This window comes from Sebastes fasciatus, chromosome 1 (assembly GCF_043250625.1).
Source record: "Sebastes fasciatus isolate fSebFas1 chromosome 1, fSebFas1.pri, whole genome shotgun sequence".
NCBI lineage: Eukaryota > Metazoa > Chordata > Actinopteri > Perciformes > Sebastidae > Sebastes > Sebastes fasciatus.
This window is the reverse complement of record NC_133795.1, coordinates 3,717,988-3,740,881: the sequence shown is the minus strand read 5'-3', so window position 1 is coordinate 3,740,881 and position 22,894 is coordinate 3,717,988. Positions and strand designations below refer to the sequence as shown.

General features: G+C 40.2%; 1 protein-coding gene across 2 annotated transcripts in view; it reads left to right on the top strand.

Moving 5' to 3' along the window:
• Positions 1-756: 756 nt before the first annotated feature.
• Positions 757-22,894, top strand: part of phactr3b (phosphatase and actin regulator 3b) — a 72,457-nt gene continuing 50,319 nt past the window's right edge. Inside the window, exon 1 of one of the 2 annotated variants that reach the window (XM_074642763.1) lies at positions 757-1,010. In XM_074642763.1, coding sequence (XP_074498864.1) covers positions 851-1,010 — 160 coding nt within the window. In that variant the 5' untranslated portion in view covers positions 757-850. Of the gene's footprint in view, positions 1,011-21,292; positions 21,557-22,894 lie in introns of those variants that run through there. The other variant, XM_074642836.1, reaches the window with a different exon arrangement.

Sequence of the window (22,894 nt, the reverse complement as noted above, 5' to 3'; positions counted from 1 at the left end):
CTTGTAGCCAGCTAGAGACACACATTTTGGGTACAGTGTCAACAAGTCTATTATAGCCTTTTTCCAAACAAGTGCCTTTAATTGTATTTAGTGTGACTATTCTTATGTCTGTAACCTGCTAAGTCTATTCATCTAGGCAAAAAATAATGTTATATGTAAAAAATACAACCTAAATAGTGCATTAAAACAAATCAGTAAGATAATGTAAAAGACAGGTGAAAAACAGCTATGTAATGTGTCTTTAAACATTAAATGAACTGTAAAATACTGTGAAATTAATTTTAAAAAACAGTTCAAACTGTATTTTTCATTAACGGTACAAAGCTGTAAATTTCAGCGACAGTATAATAATGTTAATTTTACAGTAACATAAAGGCAACCCTGCTGCCAGTATTTACTGTTATTTTTCTGGGAAATTCTTAACAGTGTAGATAGATAGATAGATAGATAGAGAGATAGATAGATAGAGAGATAGAGAGATTGGAAAGGGGTATAGGGAAATATAAGTTTTACTTCTACCTACTCCTTTTCGGACACTATTACTCTTGTTTTGTTTGTTATTATTTTGTATCTGTTTTAATTTATTTTATGTTCGAAATAAAAGTCTTTCATTCATTGAAGCTCTCCTGAAATACAGGGGAAATTTCAGGTTTTTTTTAAAACCAAATGTAACATCAAGTCGAGTTTGTATGTGTGAAAGACAGAGGTTTCCGAGCAGCACTTGAAGGAGGCATGATGCTGCTGCGCGTAATGGATTTCCCCATCACTGCTGCTGCTTATCGAGGACCAGGAGCTGCAGCTGCAGCAGCAGTCCATCCGTCCATCCACATTACATCTGCTCCACCACTTGATGCCAGTGACCTTGGCTAACGGTGATTACGCATCTCATTCTCTGTTCACCATGGCATCATCGGACGGGCTGGAGGAGGACTGCGTGTTGCAGAGAGGAAGATCTCAGAGTGACCCGAGCAGCATCACCGAGGTCCGGCTGGGTGAAGCGCACCGAGCAGGTAAGAGGAGTGGGAGGGTTGGGGAGGGAAGGGTTAACGCATGTTGGTCATCTGTCATCTGCTTTGGGCTTTTGGCAGGTGTTTGCATGTAGGAAACACTTCATGATGTCGGGGCTCGCCTGCAGCTCATCACATCCATGGTGATCCCTATGAATTTGTATGCAACAAACGTAGGTTGTGTTGTAAAACGTGCGTCATTACTATCCCCTAACGTTACATATAGGCTACTCACTGCTGTGCTGTAGCCAGGCCTTATATGTGAAATTGCAACAATTGCAACAATGCAACAATTTGAGATGTTGGTGTCACACTAGTTAAGTCTATATTCATTTCACGCATTGATTTTGGTCTTTTGCAGATGGTTACTGGCAGTGGTGTATTACCTCATGTCACCCATTACTCAGTTTATTATATCATCAAGCTGCCATTGACAGCCCTAATCAAACATAATTATTGTGGATTACCTGCAGTTGATGTCATTAGTGCAATGAAAATCAGCATGACCTCTATGTATGTTTTATGGTCCAGGTTTTTTGTATACGTGAAATCCTTTTTTTTTTGCAGCATAGATAGATAGATAGGAAAGGATGTACAACTTGCCATCACACATGGACTGCAGTATGTTGAGTTGAAGCTGATGATAGTGCTGGTTGTGTATTTGGTTGTTTCCATGGTGATCCAAATGGCAGAAGGCAGCACTTGGCTCTCCAACCGTGAGCTGACATGGTGTTTGTCTGCTCCACTTACTGATCTTTTTTCTTTTCTTTTTCTTTTTTTTTTTTTTCTCAATACACTCGGTGATGTACAGCAGCCAGCCATTCAAAGTGAAATGCCACTTAGACTGTGAATCGTGTTTATTTGCGAGATGGGATTCACATTTCCACTGGGAATCGCTGGGCAGGCGTTCACTGTTGCTCAACAGCTACCGCGCAGCAGTCGAGAGATATACTGGTTTGAAAGGCATCGGACGGTGGATCGATATGAAAGCGTGATAAATCACTCATTTTAACTTGCAGGCCCTTGACGACGTTGCTGTTTGCCAGCAGTCATCATCGCCCGTGTACTGTACTGGTTACAGTGTGTCAACAGAAAGAGTGACGAGTTGAACAGAGAAGTTGATAGTGTAGCTGTTGTATCTGTACAAATAAAGGGCTCAGTTACTGAATCACAGTGTGACGTGTGTGGGGGTTGCAGTTTAATATATGAGACATGATTCTTGGCTTCATATTATAGCAAACATAGACCCCCTTTACACCTGGCATTAAAATGTGTTATGGGTGATCGGATTGCAATCAGATAGTGCTTGAATGGATGAAAGTACCGGTGTAAATGCACCTAAAACGCATCGAGGACAGATTGTGATCCGATCGGCCAAACCACCTCCGGAGATGGTCAGGGGCGCATTGTGACCACATTGACTATAAGTGTAAATCAAGCCCCCAGGAAGAGCGCTGAGCTCTGAAGCAAATTTTCGTAGTGGCCAGCCGAATCCAGACTTATTTCCCTTCCTCCGTTCATGCGAATGAACCCCAGACCGAGGCTGGAGCGAGGGCTGGGAGGTGGAGTTAAAGTGTTCCGAGTACCATTTTTGGGGTTCTGGAGCTTCGGTAGTTAGCAACAGTGAATATTCAAAATTTTGAGGCTAATGTGACCACGTTGTATGCAGCGCCTCTCCAATGGAGAGCAGAGAAAAACGTGTCACAAACATAACTTACAAAACAAAACACTGGTTTCTAGGGCTGGGACGATACACCTATCCGATTCAATACTATCAGCATTGTGATTCTACATGTATTGCGATTCGATATTTCAATTTATCGCGATCTTTGTTAACTTTTTTAACACTAGACCATGGGAAAAAGTTTAATCATACACTTCTAGGGACTTTATATATCTAAATATCTAAATTAATACATTAAAATGTTTGATTTTCAGCATGTATGTATCAGAAATGTCCTGAAGTCTAATATATCAGTCATTGTCAGGAATTATTTATTAAAGTTTTTCCAGCAACCCAAAAAAATCAAAGAATAAAGACATTTCCCTCACAGATTAGAGGTATTTTCTTTTAAATTTATAAGGGACATGTAATGTTTTATACTTCAGGTGAATATAATCCAATTAACCTTATTTCCATACACGTATTTTGTAGATACAGTTCCCTTTGTTAACACCTTATTTTGAAAACCGGACATAGTCACACGTGTATACTTCCTCTAACTTCTCCAAGTCCGTCTCTAGCTCTCCCGTCAGCTCCGTTCTCTTTATCCATCCATGGTCAGCTCCATCGGGGCCGTTTGAATGCATTGAACATAAATGTCAGTATATGGGTGCTCTACAGTCGTGTCTGCTGATTTGACCAGGGAGATGAAAGCGACGGCCGGCTCGACCGCACGTTACCGCGATCCGATAACATTTCCTGTCCGTGACAGAGTTAGCATGCAGCTTAAGCTGTGATGTCTAGCTCTGCTTTTCCTGTTAATGTGTGAAACCCAAAGTGTTTCCATACTTTAATGTATGTGTAGTGTTTACCACGCTGGATTTAACATGTGAGCGTGCAGGTCGGATCCACACCGACCCTCCGCCGGTTTCTGCTCGCTACGGCTGGCCGGCTACTGTTTGTTTCGGTTGAAGGATACGGAACGGATATGACGTCACGTTACTCAGACTACAACAATAAAAGTGATAACTTCCTTCTACCTCCGCATAGATATAATGAAGCAAATATATCAAATTCTGGCATTAAAAATCATAAAAAAACAATTGCGATACATAGGTGAATACATTTTTTTCCAACTCCCACTGGTTTCCTGCTTGAAATTCATGTTTTTGTTGGACCCCTCCACCTCCCCTCCTCCACCGTAAGCGGTCTTTCTCACTTTTTTCTACGTCAGTAACTCCGAGAGTAGCATATTTATACCGATGCGTTTACATTGCAGTCAGTACAGACTACATGGCGTAAATGACACGCCTAAAGCAAGAACGGCGTTCCTGTGGCACGCTTTTGCCTTGCGCACTATCGTATCATTCACATGGGTTTTTGTGTGACCAGGCTGGATCTCAGTGTGGAAACTGCAGACACATATTAATACCAGGTGTAAATGTAATCAGGTTAAATCATATGTAGATAAAATCTGGATACGAGATGCATTTTAATGCAACGTGTAAAGAGGGTCATGTTGAGCTACACTTTCATTTTCACTTGTGTGTGATGCTACAGTCTGTTTGAACATCAGAGCATTTGACAGGGCCAGCTATCTTTAGATATGAGGGCCGGAGCGGATACTGCAGGAAGGATCTTCAAGTTCTCTTGCCAACGGCGGATATTGTTGTGTCCATGCCCCCGGTTTTGAATCTAGTTCTTGTCACGTTGTCGTGGTTGTTATGGTTACGTAATAGCGTTGGTGTATGTGCAACTCTGAGACAGCACTTGCAGGATCGTCCTGTGATGTACCGTTCATTGCCGCTTTAAACTCAACATCATATTCACCCAGATTGCCCTTTAGCGCCGTAGCAGATTTCATCAGAAGCTGACGTTTCCTGTGCAGCGTCAGGCAGGCAGGCAGACGGGGCTCGGGCAATGCAGCAGTGAAAACCCGCCTGCCCTCCATCCTCCCCTCTGCTCGGTGCTAACCCTTTCGTAGCTCTGGCACCCCTACTGCGGCTTTGATCCTGGCACTTGAAGAACCATCTCCAGTAAAGGGGGAGAAAAGGGGCAGCGACAGGTCTCTGATTGTGACATTATCATGGCACCAGCTGTGCAATGTCATAGTGAATCAGCTGCGCAATAGACTGGTCTTAAGATACAATTGACTTCTTCTTCCATTGTGATGCTTTGATAATGATGTAGGAAGAAATTAAGCATTCTCTCTATGGCACGCGGCTACAACCGAACAGAAAAATCATGCCTTTTGTGCTGAGACTGAGTACTTACTTTCAAATCAGATTCTCACGCTGCTCATTCTGATGCCATAAAAAGCACACCGAGCACCGAGGACTCTGATTTAACCTGAATACATGTTTCACCGAACTTACCGCCTGGGTGACAATGCTTTGCTGTGCCAGTTAGAGACAGCAGACTGAGAAGAAAACAATGTGCTATGGATTAAAATCTCTTTCTATGGTCTTCTGTAGTTTCATTTGGAGCCTGTGATAAGCAGCCACCTTGTTCAGCACATACAGGTTACATCACTAGCTCTGTTAGAGATGATGCAGAACAGCAAGTGCAGCCAAAACATTTCAGCCCAAAGGTGGAACTCATGCTGCATTCAAATCTTGGCATATGCAGCAGTTGGCAAACCGGATATTCACTACTTTCATCAGGAGAGAGACGACGCGGGTGCAATGTGACACTTAACGTGCCTTCAAACAGAACTTGGCAGAATGACTCCAATTTTTCCAACTTCTAGTCTGTTGGCAGTGAAGACAAGTGTGATTTTTGAATATGAAGCCAAATTATCCGCATTAATTTATTCGCCTACCGAATTGTTTCATTAAGCAATGACTAGATGATATAATAGCAATACAATATATTAAGGGGTTTGGCTTTTGGTGAACTCACAGTTGTAATCAATATATAATATGTAATTTTAAGCAAAATATAAGCTTGGATCCACTTTGAACTGAACTTAAAGGGGAGATATCATGCTTTTTTCCATGTTCATACTTCTATTTTCGGTTAAAAAAAATACATTATTTTTCTCCTACTGTCTGTCTGAATATACCTGTATTCACCGTCTGTCTGAAACGCTCCGTTTTAGCGCCTGTCTCTGTAAGACCCCCTCCCGAAAAAGCCCCGTCTGCTCTGATTAGTTTGCAAGAAAAATATGGTGCATCTTTACAAAGGTAGTTCTCAAGCTGTGGACGATATATTCAAATGAGCCTGCATGTGACATAGGAAGAGGAGCCAAATCTGAATGGCTTGTTGAATCACGTTTTCTGATCTAGACAGCCCACAAAAAAACTGACTAGGTTGTCTTATTTCCAACCCATTCGCCAGAAAAAATGTTGGCATTGGACGTTTCTGCAAACCATGAATACGTTGAATGACCAAAAACACGTGTCATAAATACGTTTCATATCAGCCTTGTATCACGCTTGCAGAAACGCAATGCCACGTGGTTAACATTGTGAAATGAACTACTACTTGGTAAAGGTTAGAAAAAAGATCATAGTTTGTGTTTGAATAATAATGGAACAACATAACGTAACGTAACAACTGTAACAACGCAACAATGCAACAAAACCACTATGGTTAGGTTGAGGAAAGAACTACATGGTTGGGCTTAAAATGACTACATTTGTACAGTAAAAAATGACACTGAACGTTGTGAACACGGGACACGAACAGCGGTCTCCTGGATGAAAGCCTTGCAGATGGCAACCTCTCTCGTGTGCCAAGCAGGTAGGACAGCTACGGTGGCCGACGTGAACGCACGAATGGCCCTATCTAGAGCTGTTGTTGAGCTGTTAGGTCAGTTGGAGAATAGCAGAGTCAGTGCATAGTGTGTGTTTGAAGGTGGGAAGTGAGTGGTGAAGCAAGAGAGAGAGAGCGACGGCGAATGCGTGCAGTGGAGCAGAAAACGGAGTCAGTTTAGCTTTGAGAATATCAACTGAATGTACAATGAAAGTTGCTGTTTGTGCAGAAATAAATGCTCCTCAAGACCAACAGAGGTTTCCTGTGTCTTGTTTGTGTTGAGTGGAGTGACGGCGGGGGTTAACTCTGGAGCCGGTAACGTTATCGTGTTCGCACAGTGTTTGGTTTGTCCGTTCTGGGCTACTGTAGAAACATGGCGTCTGGGTCTCTATGTAGATATAAACGGCTCATTCTAAGGTAACAAATACACAACAATTATTATTTTCAGGTTATTATACACAAAGAAAACACAGTATTATATTCCATTTCTGCCACGTGATCCCCCGTCTGGTCCTTTAATAGAAATGATCGAGGTGCCTGCAGGAGTCTGTTCTCTTGCTCTCCTCATCTCCCTATTTGAGCTGATGCTGTGTTACTAATCTGACATGCTGCTCTAACATGAAAGGCTCTCTCCCCGGACTCCTCCGCTGTCCTCCAACCACAGCACCCCACCACCACCACCTCTCAGCTACTGATAGGCCTCAGTTTAGTCCTCTCATTCAGTCAGAGGAGGCAGAGGGGGCCTGATGAGGAGATTAGGATTCCTTTTATTTGAATCAGGCTGCCTCATGTTTTATTAATCAGGAAGCCTATACATAAGCCAGTATGTCTCATTCCATATTCAGAGCTGTGATTGAACAGAGGGAATAGCAAACCTGGCACCTGGCAGCTCACTCCTACATGCATGTTCAGCTCAGCATGGAACTTGTGCAAAATCTCTTCACAGCCACATGAGTCATTTTACAGCAACTGCAGTCAGAGATGAGATGGGATGAGAGGTGTGGATAGCTGGTAATAGAAAAACAATCAAGCAATGTCATGTCCATTGTACAAAGTCATCTCTATGGAAAAGCATTTGGCTGTCTGCCGTGTCACAAAGTTGACTAAATCCACAGCATAGACTGAGCTCATTTAAAATGTGTTCTCTACAGCCTCATTTTTGTTAGTAATATTCAAATTTCGCACTCTGGCAGTGTCTGTGAAAGCACCATGACAGAATTCGTATGAGGCTGATTGTCTAGAGATTTTAACCTGGGATATCACCAAAATACTGAGAAGGGTCTAACTGCAGATCTCATGGCGTTAGGGCTTGGGGGAAAACTGATATTGCAAATTTTTTTCTGCACTATATATTGAGATATGAAGAAAATGTTGTAGATTTTAAAGTTAAATGCATCAATCTGGCGTGCTTTGAGGGCAAAATTAATTAAGAGGCTACATCTATGAAGAACTTTGTGCTCTTGTTAACAATTTTGTGCTCTAGTAAACAATTTTATCATGAACACATCGGTTGTATAGATATGAATGATGATGATGACGCAGCAAAAAAGCCACACACAAAGCATGGAAAACAAGACGAGGTCCGTGTTTCAAGACGGGTCGGGTGGGTTGCCGACATTGCCGCAGATCCCTGACGCACTGAGGACAGTCCAACCCGGTTGACAGTCACGCCGGGAGCAGGGAGCCTTGTTCCTGCCCGCGGGGAGAGACGACACATTGAGGTCTAAGTCCACGTTCCCGGGAGGCAGCGAGGTCCAGGCGAGGTGTGCTGTAAAGCTTGCGGCTCCGGGTATGGACCGCAGGTCTGTGAGTCAATGGGAAGAGAGGGTCCACTGTTGTCATGAATAGTAATATGAGTGAGACCAAAACTGTGTTTTATACAGGGCTGTAGACATGTTTATTTCTGCTGTAAAGTTGGGCATTTTAACATGGAGGTCTATGGGGATTGACTCGCTTTTAGAGCCTCACGTGGCCGTTTGAGGAACCGCAATTTTTTGGCACCTCCATGTTGGTTTGGTTAAGGCACATGTTTCACTACAATCAAGATATATTTTCAGGTTTATTTGACAGAAACTGTTTCACATGGTTTTATAGGGCTAACATAAATATTAGCTTCTCTACCAGGAAGACATCACCTTTTACCTAATATCAAAAGCAGGGCTGTCAATTGACTAAAATATTTAATCGCGATTAATCACGTGATTGTTCATAGTTAGTTATAGCATATTTTTTGTCTGTTCAAAATGTACCTTAAAGGGAGATTTGTCAAGTATTTAATACTCTTGTCAACATTGGAGTGGACAAATATGCTTGCTTTATGCAAATGTATGTATATATTTATTATTGAAAATCAATTAACAACACAAAACAATGACAGATATTGATCCAGAAACCCTCACAGGTACTGCATTTATCATAAAAAAATATGCTCAAATCATAAACTGGCAAACTGCAGCCCAACAGGCAACAACAGCTGTCAGTGTGTCAGTGTGCTGACTTGACTATGACTTGCCCCAAACTGCATGTGATTATCATAAAGTGGGCATGTCTGTAAAGGGGAGACTCGTGGGTACCTATAGAACCCACTTACATTCACACATATCTGGAGGTCAAAGGTCAAGGGACCCCTTTGAAAATGACCATAACAGCTTTTCCTCGCCAAAATTTAGCACAAGTTTGGAGCGTTATTTAACCTCCTTTGTGAAAACTAGTATGATATACCAATTCCATTGGTTTCCTTATGTTTTGTAGTTTAATTTGATACCAGTGTCTTCACTCTAGCTTTAAAACTGAGCCTGCTACAACCTAAAAAATCACAAGCTGCGTTAATGCGTTCAAGAAATTAGTGGCATTAAAACAAATTTGCATGAACACGTTAAGCCCTAATCAAAAGTAAATCTTTTGCACTCAGCACACTACAAGAAATTGTCTTGATTTTTTTACCTGAAAAGGTTCTCAGATAACAGTTACGCTAATGGAAGTGACGTACCTCATGCCCAGACGTGAGGTCTGCAGTCGGACCGTCTTTAAAATAGCAAGCGGAGATGAGACTGGATAATTGTTGAAGGGTATCTTAAACACCTGCCAGTTGGAGAGGTTTAAAAATGCTGCTCACTGGGATCAAGTGCAGTTTAAAGTGTATCAGTAGGTGAAACTGCCACAAGAGGGCTCTACTTGGCAGATAGATGGATGTTGCATAAATGAGGTAAGCTGTCACTGTCACAGCGAGTCCAGCACTGCAGTCACCAGACCTCTCACATAGAATAGGGACAAACGGCCCGTCCAAGGTCGTGCTGCATATAGAGCGGGAATGGACAGTGACTTGCTCAGGATTACTCAGCACTTTATTGCAAGGTTTAAGATGAGTTGGAATTAGACTTAAGTGAGATGCTCTTTAGATGCTTTATGTGAAATCAACCCTCAGACTGTGAGACAGGGATGAACACTGTGCTGGCAGCATTAGAATAAGCTTTGAAATTCAATCAGAGGAGGTTAAAATGGAAAAACTCCACATAGAAAACCAAACTTTGCTCATCTTCATGCTCCTCTTTGGGTATTTTTAGAACTGATGCAGCTCCTCAGAGTTTTTTTTTGTGTGTTTCATGTCATTTCATTTCAAAAGTGGAACATCTGAAAGCGGTGATTTAGCATAGGCAGCATGGTGATGATTAATGTGGAGCATTGCAGAAGTGATGGGACTAATCTAGGACTATGAAAATGTGACTTTGCTGAGACGGTAATAGGTTGCTCCATCATTGAGTTTTACCCTTGTGTCTTTGGTGCAGCATTGATTCTTTTTTATTAGCTGGCCAAGACTCAGTGGCAGTGGCTAATTCAAAAGCACCTCACTTTTTTTTTTTGTGCCAGCTCATCTCTCATGTCATTGTGCACTATGCTGAGATGTCCCCGGGTCCCACTGACGACAGGGAGCAGCACAGAGGCAGCACAAAACATGACATCACCCTCCACCAATGCAATGAAAGGACATAAACTTATACTGAAGTTAATCTGTCTGCTACTACTACTTTGCTTCTTCAATAACCTTGCACATGTTGAATTTGCACACCAGTATTATACTTCATTTCTATTTAAAAACAAAAGCTGCAAAAACGTGCACACTTTGCTAACGGAGTGAAATGACCCTGAAGTATCTAAGTAGCAGCCATGATAAGAGCTGTTCGAATCCTCTAAATGCTAAGGAAAGGTGCTTCAATGCTTCCTTTATTATCTCCTTTAGCGTAGGATACACTGGGATATCCTTTACGAAAGGAAAGGAGATAATGCCGCCCTACAATTTCTTGCGGCCGCAACATTTAAAACGACGCACCATTCTACCGCTCATGAAAACAAACAATATACTTAAAGGCAGGGTTGTCGATGTTCTCCAGTAGACACTATTTGTTATATTGGTTGAAATGGTCTTTACACCCCGACAGCGATCCATTACTGATGAGCTCTGAAAAAGGAAAAGAGCTGTCATCTGTAGCTGCTGTAATCCTGTAAAAATGTCTACCAATCACTGCCTTGCGGTCCGCTTGGAAAGAACCAATCAGATGCCTCCCTGCCTCCCTCCTCGTACTCTAGACGGTTTAGACGGAGCTCCTGAGGCGATGCTACCTTCAAATTATGCCAGCTTTCCAACATTGTCAACCCTACCTTTAACATGCATAACATTTTCATGCAGTCATATACTAATTGGGATAAATGTTGATAAATATGAGTGAACAGTGACAACCATTTTGTTACACTTTATTTCTGTTTATTTATTTCAAGCAAGTAACGAATAAGTAAAAAAAAAAAAACAAGAATAGCAAATCAAATGAACAGTAAACATATAGCCAACAAATAATCAACATAAATAAATATTACGTCTGAAAAGGAGTGGGAAGAAATATACATTTAATGGTTCTACTCTTTCACCATGACTCAAAAAATACACCAATATTTATCATATAACCTTTGTGATATCCTGTAGGTTATTCCTTTGTTTGTTTCAATTAGGGATGCTCATTTTGAAAAATGTTCTTAACCGATAACCGACCCTCGTTAACCGATTATTAACCGTTAACCGATAAGATTTGTGCCTCGTACCAGCTGCAGGAGCACAACAGATATTGGTTGACGGGAGTCTCCAGTTCACCGTCCGGGAGCGTTAACTTGGCAGCCATGATGCTGCGTGTAGTGTCGTGGACATTTCCCAGTAAAAGTCTCCACCGCACATTTAGTTTAGTTTAGCAGGTTGTCAGCTTTGTGTCTGCCCGGCGTAACGATACTTTGCCTGTCCGGCATAACTTTAGCGAGTGTCAAAAAACAGTTTGTATTTGTGGTACGTTAGCAGCTCTAGCATTGCCGGAGGCTTCGTGCTCGCCGCCGCACACGTAGTCTGCGTAACTTTAGCGAGTTTCCAACAGACCGTGTGTGTTGGCGGTGAGTGTGAGGTTGTTGGTGGCGTTCTAGCTGTGAACGTAAGTGTAGCAGTGTGTGTACAGTTTATTTGTCGATGAATAAATGCTACGAAACTACAACTCCAGAGATCGGGGCCGACTTCCTGTATCCTTCAACTCCGGCTCTGCCTCTTCAAGTGGGCTGTTAAGGTGGACCAGCTTTTCACCTTAAAGTGACGAGCCGCTCCTCTGAGCCGCTCAGCTTTTGAGTTAATTATTAACATTTCTTTTAACCATTTTAACCGATAGCATTAATCGGATAAAATGCTTAATGTCGGTTAACGGTTAAACAGTTAATTATGGACATCCCTAATTTCAATTCCAACCTTCGTAATGAAGTGATATTTTTCAGCAGTTGTCCACGTTAGGTCAGATAATCCTTTATTATATGTTGGTGTAAAGTAGCAGAAGGACCTGTGAAAGAAACATTGAATAACAGAAATAAAGAAATGGTTATGATTTTGCGTTTGGAATTGAAATCCTGAGAAACAGTGGAGCTTTTAAAATAATGGCTGTCCGCTAATAGGCTGGTACCAAAATATCCTCAAAATGAGTTGCTATCATACATTTTGTTAGCTTTGGGGAGGATTTTGCCATCTGCATTAATCAAGAGTAAATTGTCTGAAATTACGGGGCGTAATTAGCATCAAAAGGATATCGTGTGATAATGTGCTGTATCTGTCTCAAGGCGGGTTTTTCCTTTCAGAGAACAGATTAATATAGATAGTCTTTGTCTCCATGTACAGATTTGATTGAACGACAGTACAGACAGAAAATGGTGAACTGTACTACCCCCTCCCCCGCTACACACACACACACACACACCACCTCCCCCAACAACCAAACAATGTGGGATCTCTAAACAACAAGCACATACAGTAGGACTTTAAAAAACTGCTTCTCTGGTGTGTTCAAGTTCCCCAAAATACAGGCCGAATTAAAACGAGAGTGGTGGTGAAGCCAAAGAGATGAATGGCTTGTGGCTTGTGTTTACCGCGGTGCATGTTATCCACAGCCAACTTACTGTTTTCTCTCCCAACAGACCTTTGCTTTTAAGCTCCATTGTGCTCTCCATGTCCATGATTTGTACATGAGCAACACTGCCTTTATGGATTTAGATGGGTGTTGCTCTGCATGTCACATGTTTGTCGTAACTCCTGAGGGTGGATGCCTTATTTTAAGAAAGAAACACAGATGTGTGTAGCAGAGGCAGAGATCTACCCAGCGAAGGGGCTAGGCATGTTAGGCAGAGCTACTTGACTTAAGCTGTCAGCCATTTACACATAATGTTTCTTTTATGAATGTTTCATGTGCTGACCTAATTCCTTTCAGAGCCGAGTAAAAGCAATATGCTGCACACAAGAACACAACCGAGCATCCAGCTGATCCTTTAGACATCCTCATCCTACAACAAGGGGATAGGGAGGGCTGGACGAATGGAAACAGAGCTGTGATATGATCACTTGGATGCCCTGTAAAAGCAAGAATAAAGGCTCGAGACCACCCCAGCTGAGTTATTTTCAGCCATTTGTTTTTACTAAATCTCCACTGCATCCCACGGAGATAGGGAATAGAAACAGCCCAGTGAGAGCTTCAGCACAAAAAGAGATATTTTGCTCTCCGTGGCAGATGTAATTAAAGCAAACGCTTAAACCCAGAGTAGGAATGGAGAGCCTGATCGCTGACAGACTTGAATCTCTCAGCAGTGTGAAGAGAAGGAAGAGGAGGAGGAAGAGGAGGAGGAAGAGGAGGAGGGGTTAGGGGGGCAGCAGCTGCAAAAATCTGCTGAGACTGGTTGCTGGATTTGAAGCCCTAAAAAGTACAAATGAAAGCTACTAATCAGCACCGAACGGCTGTTCTGATGTGCTGCTAACCCCATGAAATGCATGCAATTAAAGCAGTATGGCTGTTTAGAGGGAGCCAAAACACAGACATGAGCCAGTTATCTATTCCACAAATAGATTGCTTATTCTCTAGTTTCTTTCCAACCAGCCTCAGTTGTTGTAAGGACTGGAGCTATCACATGCTTCGTTTCATGAGCCAAACATGCTATTGGAACAGAACATTTGAATGTCCTCACAAAAAATTACAGCATTTGTTGTTTGTTTGTAAGTTTACCTGATAAGGACTTCAGGAACAAAGCCGCAAAGTAACACAACATCACGATGTTGGGGATGACAGATGGATCAACAAAGACTATTCTAAGATGGTGAATATAGCAAATATTTTACAAGCTTAATATCAGTATTGTCATTAGGGATGTCAACGGTTAAAGCTGAGGTAGGTGAGATTGGAGCAAATATGATTCCAAAAAGTTAATTTTATAAAACGGTCGCTATACCGTGACAGTAGTACATGAAACAGCTAACCTGAAAAAAATCATGTTCCTCTGTGTCCTCTGGTGCTCCTAACGGCATCTGCAAGATTTCACATATTGGAGGAAAACAAGCAGTAAGAGCTGATCTGAGGTCTGCTGTCCATCTGCCGTCTATGAGAGCCGGCTGTCAATCACTCGCAAACTCTGATCAAACAGTCAAACTAAGCAGCGCTGATCAAATATGAATCAATATTCTGTTACGTTAATGACTATATCTCGCCTCAGATGTTCTCAGAATCATCTTGTAGTGCACGGTTTAGCTGTAAAATGAGAAAGTTTGTGACTCCGCCGCCATTGTGAAATCTGTTGAAGGAACGCCAAGTTCCGGTCACATGGGCTATATTTTCTAAAACCTGTAAACAGAGCCATGAGGAGGAGCAGAAGTCTAGTTCTCTCTCAGAACACTTGAATTATTACAATATGCTGAAAGGTTATTATGGAATTTTAGCTCAATGATGCCAAAAATATACTGACTACTGCCACTTTAACCAGGAATATGTTTACGACTAGTTGGAAAACGGATTGGTAACAATTATGATAAATTAATTCTTTAAGTAATTTATCAAACAAGAAACACATTTGCTGGTTTGAGCCTTTCAAATGTGAGGATTGTCCGTCTTTCTCTGCTTTATATGAGTGTAAACTGAATATATTTGTGTTTTTTGGATTGTTGGTTCTGACAAAACAAACAAACTTCAGCTCTGAAAATTGTGTTGGGCATTTCTCAAGATTTTCTGACCTTCTATAAACCAAAATAAAAAATGGATTAATCAAATCGACAAAGTATACCCTCCTGCAATGTCGAGGCAGCACCGAATCCAACCTGAGAAACCTCCTCCCAACCTGGAAACATCCCCTCCAGAGGAATCCCACAGACTGTTTTGTTTGCAGCTCACACACTCGCAGTCGAGGCAGTGTCTTCCCCGCTGCTTCAGTCCCCTATCTGTCACTGTGACACTGCGTTGGCTCGTAGGATGCTCAGGCTGTGGCTGTACCTGATGAATGATTCAGCAGATTTAAAGGGGAACAGCCCCGGAGTGGAGCAGCAGCAGCAGCAGCAGGGTTTTATGAATGTAAAATTTCTGTTTTTAAACTGACAGCACCGTCGCAATGCAATGCCTGTTTGGGAGTTAAATGTCAAACACGTCATGAAAACACAGTCGTCCTCCCACTTACTGCCTGTGGAGTGGCTGCGAGCCTGACATGACATCCTGGGCTCCAGTCTTTGGATCCAAGCTCTAATGCTCATTTTAATTACCCATTGGGCTGTTGTGTCTCAGGGCACATATTTAAATGATTTGACATTTTGTCATTAATAAATGTCTTTTTGGCTGCTTTTTACTTTAAACCAGGTGGCGACCTCTTTCTGAGAAGTGAAACCAATGTTGAAGCCTTACACTTGCAGACATTTTGTTGAATACTTACATACTTTTACTTCAGTAAGGTTTTGAATGCAGGACTTTTACTTAAAGAGGAGTATTTTCACAATGTGGTATTAGTACTTTTACATCAGTAAAGGATCTCAATACTTTTTCCACCACTGCATAACTGACAGTAAAGCAACATGGTTCACAATCAGTGGGCTACCTCCGGATCTGAAAAGCGAAGCCAATGCTGAAGTGCATTAAACCTGCATTCTCTCTAACAGCCAGCAGGGGGCGACTCCTCTGGTTGCAAAAAGAAGTCTGATTGTATTGTCTATGAGAAAATGAGCCTACTTCTCACTTGATTTATTACCTCAGTAAATATTGTAAACATGAGATTATGGTCTCAATCGCTAATTTCAAGACTTTTTCAATACAGCATGATGTTCATTTAGTAAATGATGGTCCCATTTAGAGTCAAATAGACCATAAAGCAGGGGATGCTTTAGGGCGGGGCTAGCTTGTGATTGACAGGTCGCTACCACGTCATTGTCCAGTCTGGGTGTTGTACGCGTTTTCGTCTTACAACTTTAACCCTTTCACAGTGTGTTTTCAATTCATGAAACAAAAACACGCAAAGTAACATCTTAGATTGTTTGTGCACTCTACTTCATTACATCTAGTAAATATTGCACTTTTTACTGCACTATTTGCACTACACAGATTTCAGTCCCCTTCCCGTCCAGTGAAAACCTCGTATCTCCAGATGTGTTGATGTTAAATGTTTGTGATAAACTGAAGGATGAAGAAGTGTTCCTTTATGTGATGAGAAAATCCTCCTACTTCTTAAACTAAACAAACTATTTAAAGAAGCCTCTCGGATCAGCTGGAAAATACTGTACATCGTCACAAAGCTGAAAACAGGGCTGCTTTTCTGACACCATGACAAGTTGACTTTTTTGGAGACAGCGACGCTACAAACACATGATGATCTTATAGACCATGATGCATTGCTGTAGATTAAACTAGCCAACAGGATATATAAAAAAGAGTTAAAAACATCTAAAGCGGTAAAATGCAACATACACATTAATGCAGCAGTGATATTAATCCAGAAACATCAGATATGATAGTGAAACAATGACAGGGAACATTTTACTGCACAATGAGTACTTTTATTCTTCATACTTTAAGTACATTTTGCTGATACATATACTTTAAACTTACACAGTGTGGTATTAGTACTTTTACTTCAGTAATGCATCTCAATACTTCTTCCTCCACTGTATCACAGACAGTGAAGCAACATGGATCACAATTTGATGTTGCAGCGAAAGGCAAACAAACGGATGACACGCACATAAATGAATGAAGACTTAAACAAACAATTAAATAACTTGGCCACAACATGATGAAACAGAAGAAATGTCTTGCAAGCAGGCAGAACTATATAGAAAAAACAATCATTGTGTGTGTGTGTGTGTGTGTGTGTGTGTGTGTGTGTGTGTGTGTGTGTGTGTGTGTGTGTGTGTGTGTTCACATGATGGTGAAGCCAAGGTAGCGCCCTATTCACATATTCCCGATCTTTAAATGTGACTTTATGCTTACGTGGTCTTTCCTTCCGGACTAAATGTCGGATCATTATTAATAGTTTTTTGTCAACTCTGAGCATTATGTCAGGCTATCAATAACTGCCCTCTGATTCAGTTACTTTGTGGCTAATCTAAGAAACACAGAGGCTCTCTCAGCCATCACTGACAGTGTGGGTTGAGGTTTGCAATCAATTGTAAAGTGCTTTGGTGCAAATTGTCACACAAATGGACACTCCATAACTGCAGGTTTGAGCTGTTGTACTGCTGATGCAGAGCATGTTTCTCCGTTTTCCGTCGTCTCCTTTGTGACCGCGCAACACTTAAACACCCCCCAGTCTCTCTTAACACAGAGCTCACATGATGCCCATATGAACACTGGAAGCGTTGCCTATTGTTCCTCCTGTCCACACTGGCCCCTAAAGAGATCTCTTCCTAATGCAGACCTAATATTACTGGGGACAAACTCATTTTAAAGTTCAGATAAAGCTTCCGTAATCTTCCAAGTAATCCTTTTTAGTACAGTATTCTGTCTTTGTTTTACTATCTAATTTCAAATTATCCACACAAAACTACAGGTGAATACTTTGTTCTGTAGTTAACAGGAAGGAGACACTGGGACCTTTTTTATTATTTTATTATTATAATAATTTTATTATGTCTTATGGTTTTTACGATTCTCTCTTGTTCTTTAATGCCTATGTATTTATTAGGGATGTCAATCGATTCAAATATTTAATCCCAATTTATCGCATGATTGTCCATGATTAATCGCGATTAATCAGAAATGAATGGCACATTTTTTATCTGTTCAAAACATACCTTAAAGGGAGATTAGTATTTAATACTCTTATCAACATGGGAGTGGACAAATCTACTGCTTTATGGAAATGTATGTATATATGTATTATTGGAAATCAATTAACAAGACAAAACAATGACAGATATTGTCCAGAAACCCTCACAGGTACTGCATTTAGCATAAAACAATGTGCTCCAATCATAACATGGCAAACTGCAGCCCAACAGGCAACAACAGCTGTCAGTGTGTCAGTGTGCTGACTTGACTATGACTTGCCCCAAACTGCATGTGATTATCATAAAGTGGGCATGTCTGTAAAGGGGAGACTCGTGGGTACCCATAGAACCCATTTATATTCACTGATCTGGAGGTCAGAGGTCAAAGGTCTTATTTTTAATGCCTATTTATATATAGGTTTATGCATTGTTTTAAGCTGATTGCAGCTGTGTGCGGCACCAATTGCCCAAGCAATTTCCCCTTGGGACAATAAAGTACATCTCATCTCATCTCCTCTAAGCTAGGTATCTTGTTTGCTAAATGAGACTGGAGATGACTATGATGACCTATGATTTATTAAAGTGTGTTACTTGGTGACATCACCATGTTACGGAAGATAAGACAGGACTTCAAGCAAGGCGTTTCAGGCAATTCAGGAGCAGATTTTCTGTGGGAGGGAGAAACTCCCTTTGGCATGAACTTTGTAACTTTGCAGACCGTTTACATGCACAAAAACACTATATAACACACTAAAGGAAAGGGAAAGAGCACGAAAGCACAATAGATCCCCTTTAATATATATTATTCCAAGATAGTTATACCCAGTAGGGCTGTCCATGGCAAAAAATAAATATGAATCGACTAACACTCATACGATTTTGTCGACTAATCGATTAGATTAGATTCGAGTTTTCCACAAAAAATCACACAAAAGCACCACTTTAAATCTTGTGTTTACCAGAGATGTGTTCATAAGTTTCATGAGTCATTCAGCATGAAAAAAAGCATAAAAAAATGACTAATCGACTAAAGAATTCTTAGTCATCTATGATCAAAACAACATTTGACTAGGAGGGGGCAGCCCTACTACCCACTGCTACAGTAGCATTATGGTCGCACCATTTAATTCACGTACACTGTGAATTGTGACTGCATGCATTACTGCACTCGCTTCCAATTTCTTCATCTTCAAGCTCGAGGTCATGAGTCCGTATTTTATAAAGTGATCACAGTTTGTGTGCACACCCTTTTGACATGCCCTCCATCCTCAGCCATATTAGAGGAAGTCTTGTAAATATTGAATGAGATTCATGTTCGGCGAGTATAGCCCACACCGTTGTTTACATTCTTACTGCTGCTCGCGTGTCCCTGAGGAGAAATCCAGCCGTCGACTTTTATCGTCTCTGATGTGGCTCAGCTGAACTCTTCCTGCTGTGTGTATGAGTGGCCCTCGAGAAAATCGATCTGAAACCACAAAGACTTTGTTTACACAACACGTGACGAGGTCTGAATTATTAATAATTCGTCTCCTGTGCTGATTGGAGTGTATGCAAGTCTGTTGAAAAAAGACAACATTGGACCTAATAAAAAAGTGAAAGCAGTATTCCTGTATTATTGAAGGGTATTCATGCTCTAATATGTGCCTGACTGACCTGAGTATATTTCTTCTATTATCATCTGTGGTATTTTCTCTTTTATAATTTTCTGACCTAAAGTAGCAGCCTGATATTTCTATGTTAACTTGCTGTGATGTTTTCTGCCACATCAGCAGAATGGCTTTATGGATGCTAATATTGATCTGTCTGTCAGTTGTTCAGCTATCTGCTTTGGTCCAGACTGAAAAACCTCAACAACTATTGGATGGATTGCTTAAACACTTTGGTGATCCTCCACTTTTTCTATAGCGCCACCATCCTGGACTTTTAGTGAAAGCTCTCGACAAATATTAAATGGATTGCCAAGAAATTTGGTTCACACATTCATATCGCCCTCAGGATGATTTGTAATGACTTTGGTGATCCAAAGCACCATCTTCAGGTAAAACGTTAAACATGACCAATACTTTGGTTTATGTCCAAATACCTGCAACGTCATTCCCATCAGCCTCCGCTGCACTTTGTGTTTAGTGCCAATTAACAAATGTTAGCATTAGTGCTGTCGATTAAAATATTTTAATCATATACTAACATGCTAAACTAAATGGTGAACATGGTAAAGATTATACCTGCTAAACATTAGCATTGTCATTGTGAGCATGTTAGCATGCTGACTTTAGCATTGAGCTCAAACATGGATGTAGAGTCTCGTCTTTTTATAGTATCTGAATGAAAATATTATGGTTCTGTTTTGAGAGGAGAGCCACAGAGTTTATTTACAGCATCACTTATACTGGATTTTTTTTTTTTTTTGCATACACCCAAAAGATGAACAAACTTTCCTGATGAGGATACCATAAAATCACTTATTAAAGAACGACCAAGATATGTAGGCTACTTTTCAGAGTTAAATAATGAAACTGTTCAGTGCCCTCTGGTGGACAAACTATGTAACACACACTGATGTTGATATATTACAATGAGCTTATATTGGCCCCGACAACTTTTCTGTCTTTAATGCTTATTTACAAACCCATATGTATTATTATTATTATTCTGATTGGTTAATCACGGCGTTCTGCGGTCTGTTATTTCTTTATAGCAGACCGTTGCTATGCATAACAGACCGTTGCTATGGGCTTCGCGTCGGGGTTTCTTTCACAACAATGACCGGCTAGCTGTACATTATCCCTTACTTAATCTAGTTTGATCTTTGGGAGTTATCATGTGAATATGTGCTTAAAGAGGACATAAAAGCTGCATGTCCTACATATGCAATTAGCTATTTCTAAGTTTTCTTCCTTCTACATATCTGACATTATATAGTCTACCCTCATTGTCACTGATATATGGTTTGTATATGCTTTATTAAAATATAAAAAAATACCTCTCAGTGTCGTATATATATATATATATATATATATATATATATATATATATATATATATATATAATGTCATATGTAGAAGGAAGAAAACATAGAAATAGATAATTGCATATGTAGGACATGCAGCTTTTATATATATATATATGTATATATATATATGTACATATATATATATACATATATATATATATAACCTAGTGTAGTCCCTGTACTGTAGTATATTTTGCAGTGTGTGTCTGTTTATGGTCCCTCCTCCTCCCGTCCAGAGGGGCGGGGTTCACATGGCTCATCATCATCCTCTAACATCCTCTACTGTAGCAGATACAGCAGAGTGAACCCGCCGGAACCCGCCGGGCTCACACGGTGTTTCCGCTCCTCTACCGCTACCGGCGCCGTTAAACCGGCAGCATTGTACCTCTTTTAGACCGAGCTTCTTAATTCGTCTGTTTATTTCCTGAAACACGCTCCGGTCCGGTCCTCCGGTCAGAGTCTCCGGTCAGAGCGCGTCGGTTCTTTGGGAACATGTGATGTGAACACGGAGAGCTGGAGGAGGAGGACTCTGTGTCTTATGATATGTATGTATTTGTGTTATTTGTCTCAATATTACTCTGATTTATTGTCAATTTGCGGCGAAGCCTCCAACATATTCACCCTAAACTCAGTAATGGTCCTGTAATGAGTCTGCTGGGACTTTTACTGCTTGAATTTATCACCAAATGTTACTTAGTGCTGTTTGTTTCCTCCTATAGTCTCAGGATATTATTCACTCAGTCACTGCAGGAGATTAGTCAACAATACTTGAATATTTCAGGGTTTTTATCACTGTGATAACTTTTATTATGAGATTTCCTTAAAACATGACTTTTTCTTAGTGATATATCAGAATAAGAAATGCTTTATTGATTGAGGAGTCACAGTTGCTCTGATATAAACATAGATAAATGTAAGAAAATAGAAGAGTATATCATTATGTATATAATGCTACAATATATAACACAGTATATGTAGAGAAATATAAGTAAATAATAAAAATAAGAATAAGAAATGAGAATAAAGGAATATGTACAAATATTTGCATCAAGACAATATACAGTATAACCACAGTGCAAATAAGAAATAGAAACACCGATAAACTATGATATTTATTTTTTAGTGGTGAATATCACTGTGATAACTTTTATTATGTACATTACGTGATTTCCTTAAAACATTTTTTTAGTGATATATTGGAATCAGAATCAGAAATACTTTATTGATCACCGAGGAAACTGAGCTGTTCTTATATAAACATAAAGAAATTTAAGAAAATAGAAATAAATGAGTGTATAATTATGTATATAATGCTACAATATATAACACAGTAGAGAAATGTAAGTGAATAATTAAGAATAAGAAATGAGAATATAAGAAATATGTACAAATATTTGCATTAAGACAATATATAACCACAGTGCAAATAAGTAAATACAAACACCAATGATCTATTTGAATCCAAGCATTTAACTCGTGAGCAGCAAGTCTGTAGTGAAGAATACGTGCATGATATTTCTTTTTTTAATGATGAATATCATTATGTGATTTCCTTAAAACATGACTTTTTCTTAGTGATATATCAGAATCAGAAATATTCTATTAATTGAGGTGTTACAGTTGTTCTTATATGAACATAAAGAAATGCAAGAAAATGAGTATGTAACATGTAAATTATGTTCTTAATGTTACAATATATAACAGAGTATATGTAGAGAAACTTGAGGCGTTTGTAGTGAACAATACTTTACTATTTATTTTTTTAGTGGTGAATATCACTGTGATAACTTTTTTATTATGTAAAAGAAGAAGAAGTGAAGAAATGTAAGAAAATAGAAATAAAAGAGTAAGTAGGCTAACATGTAAATTATGTATATAATGCT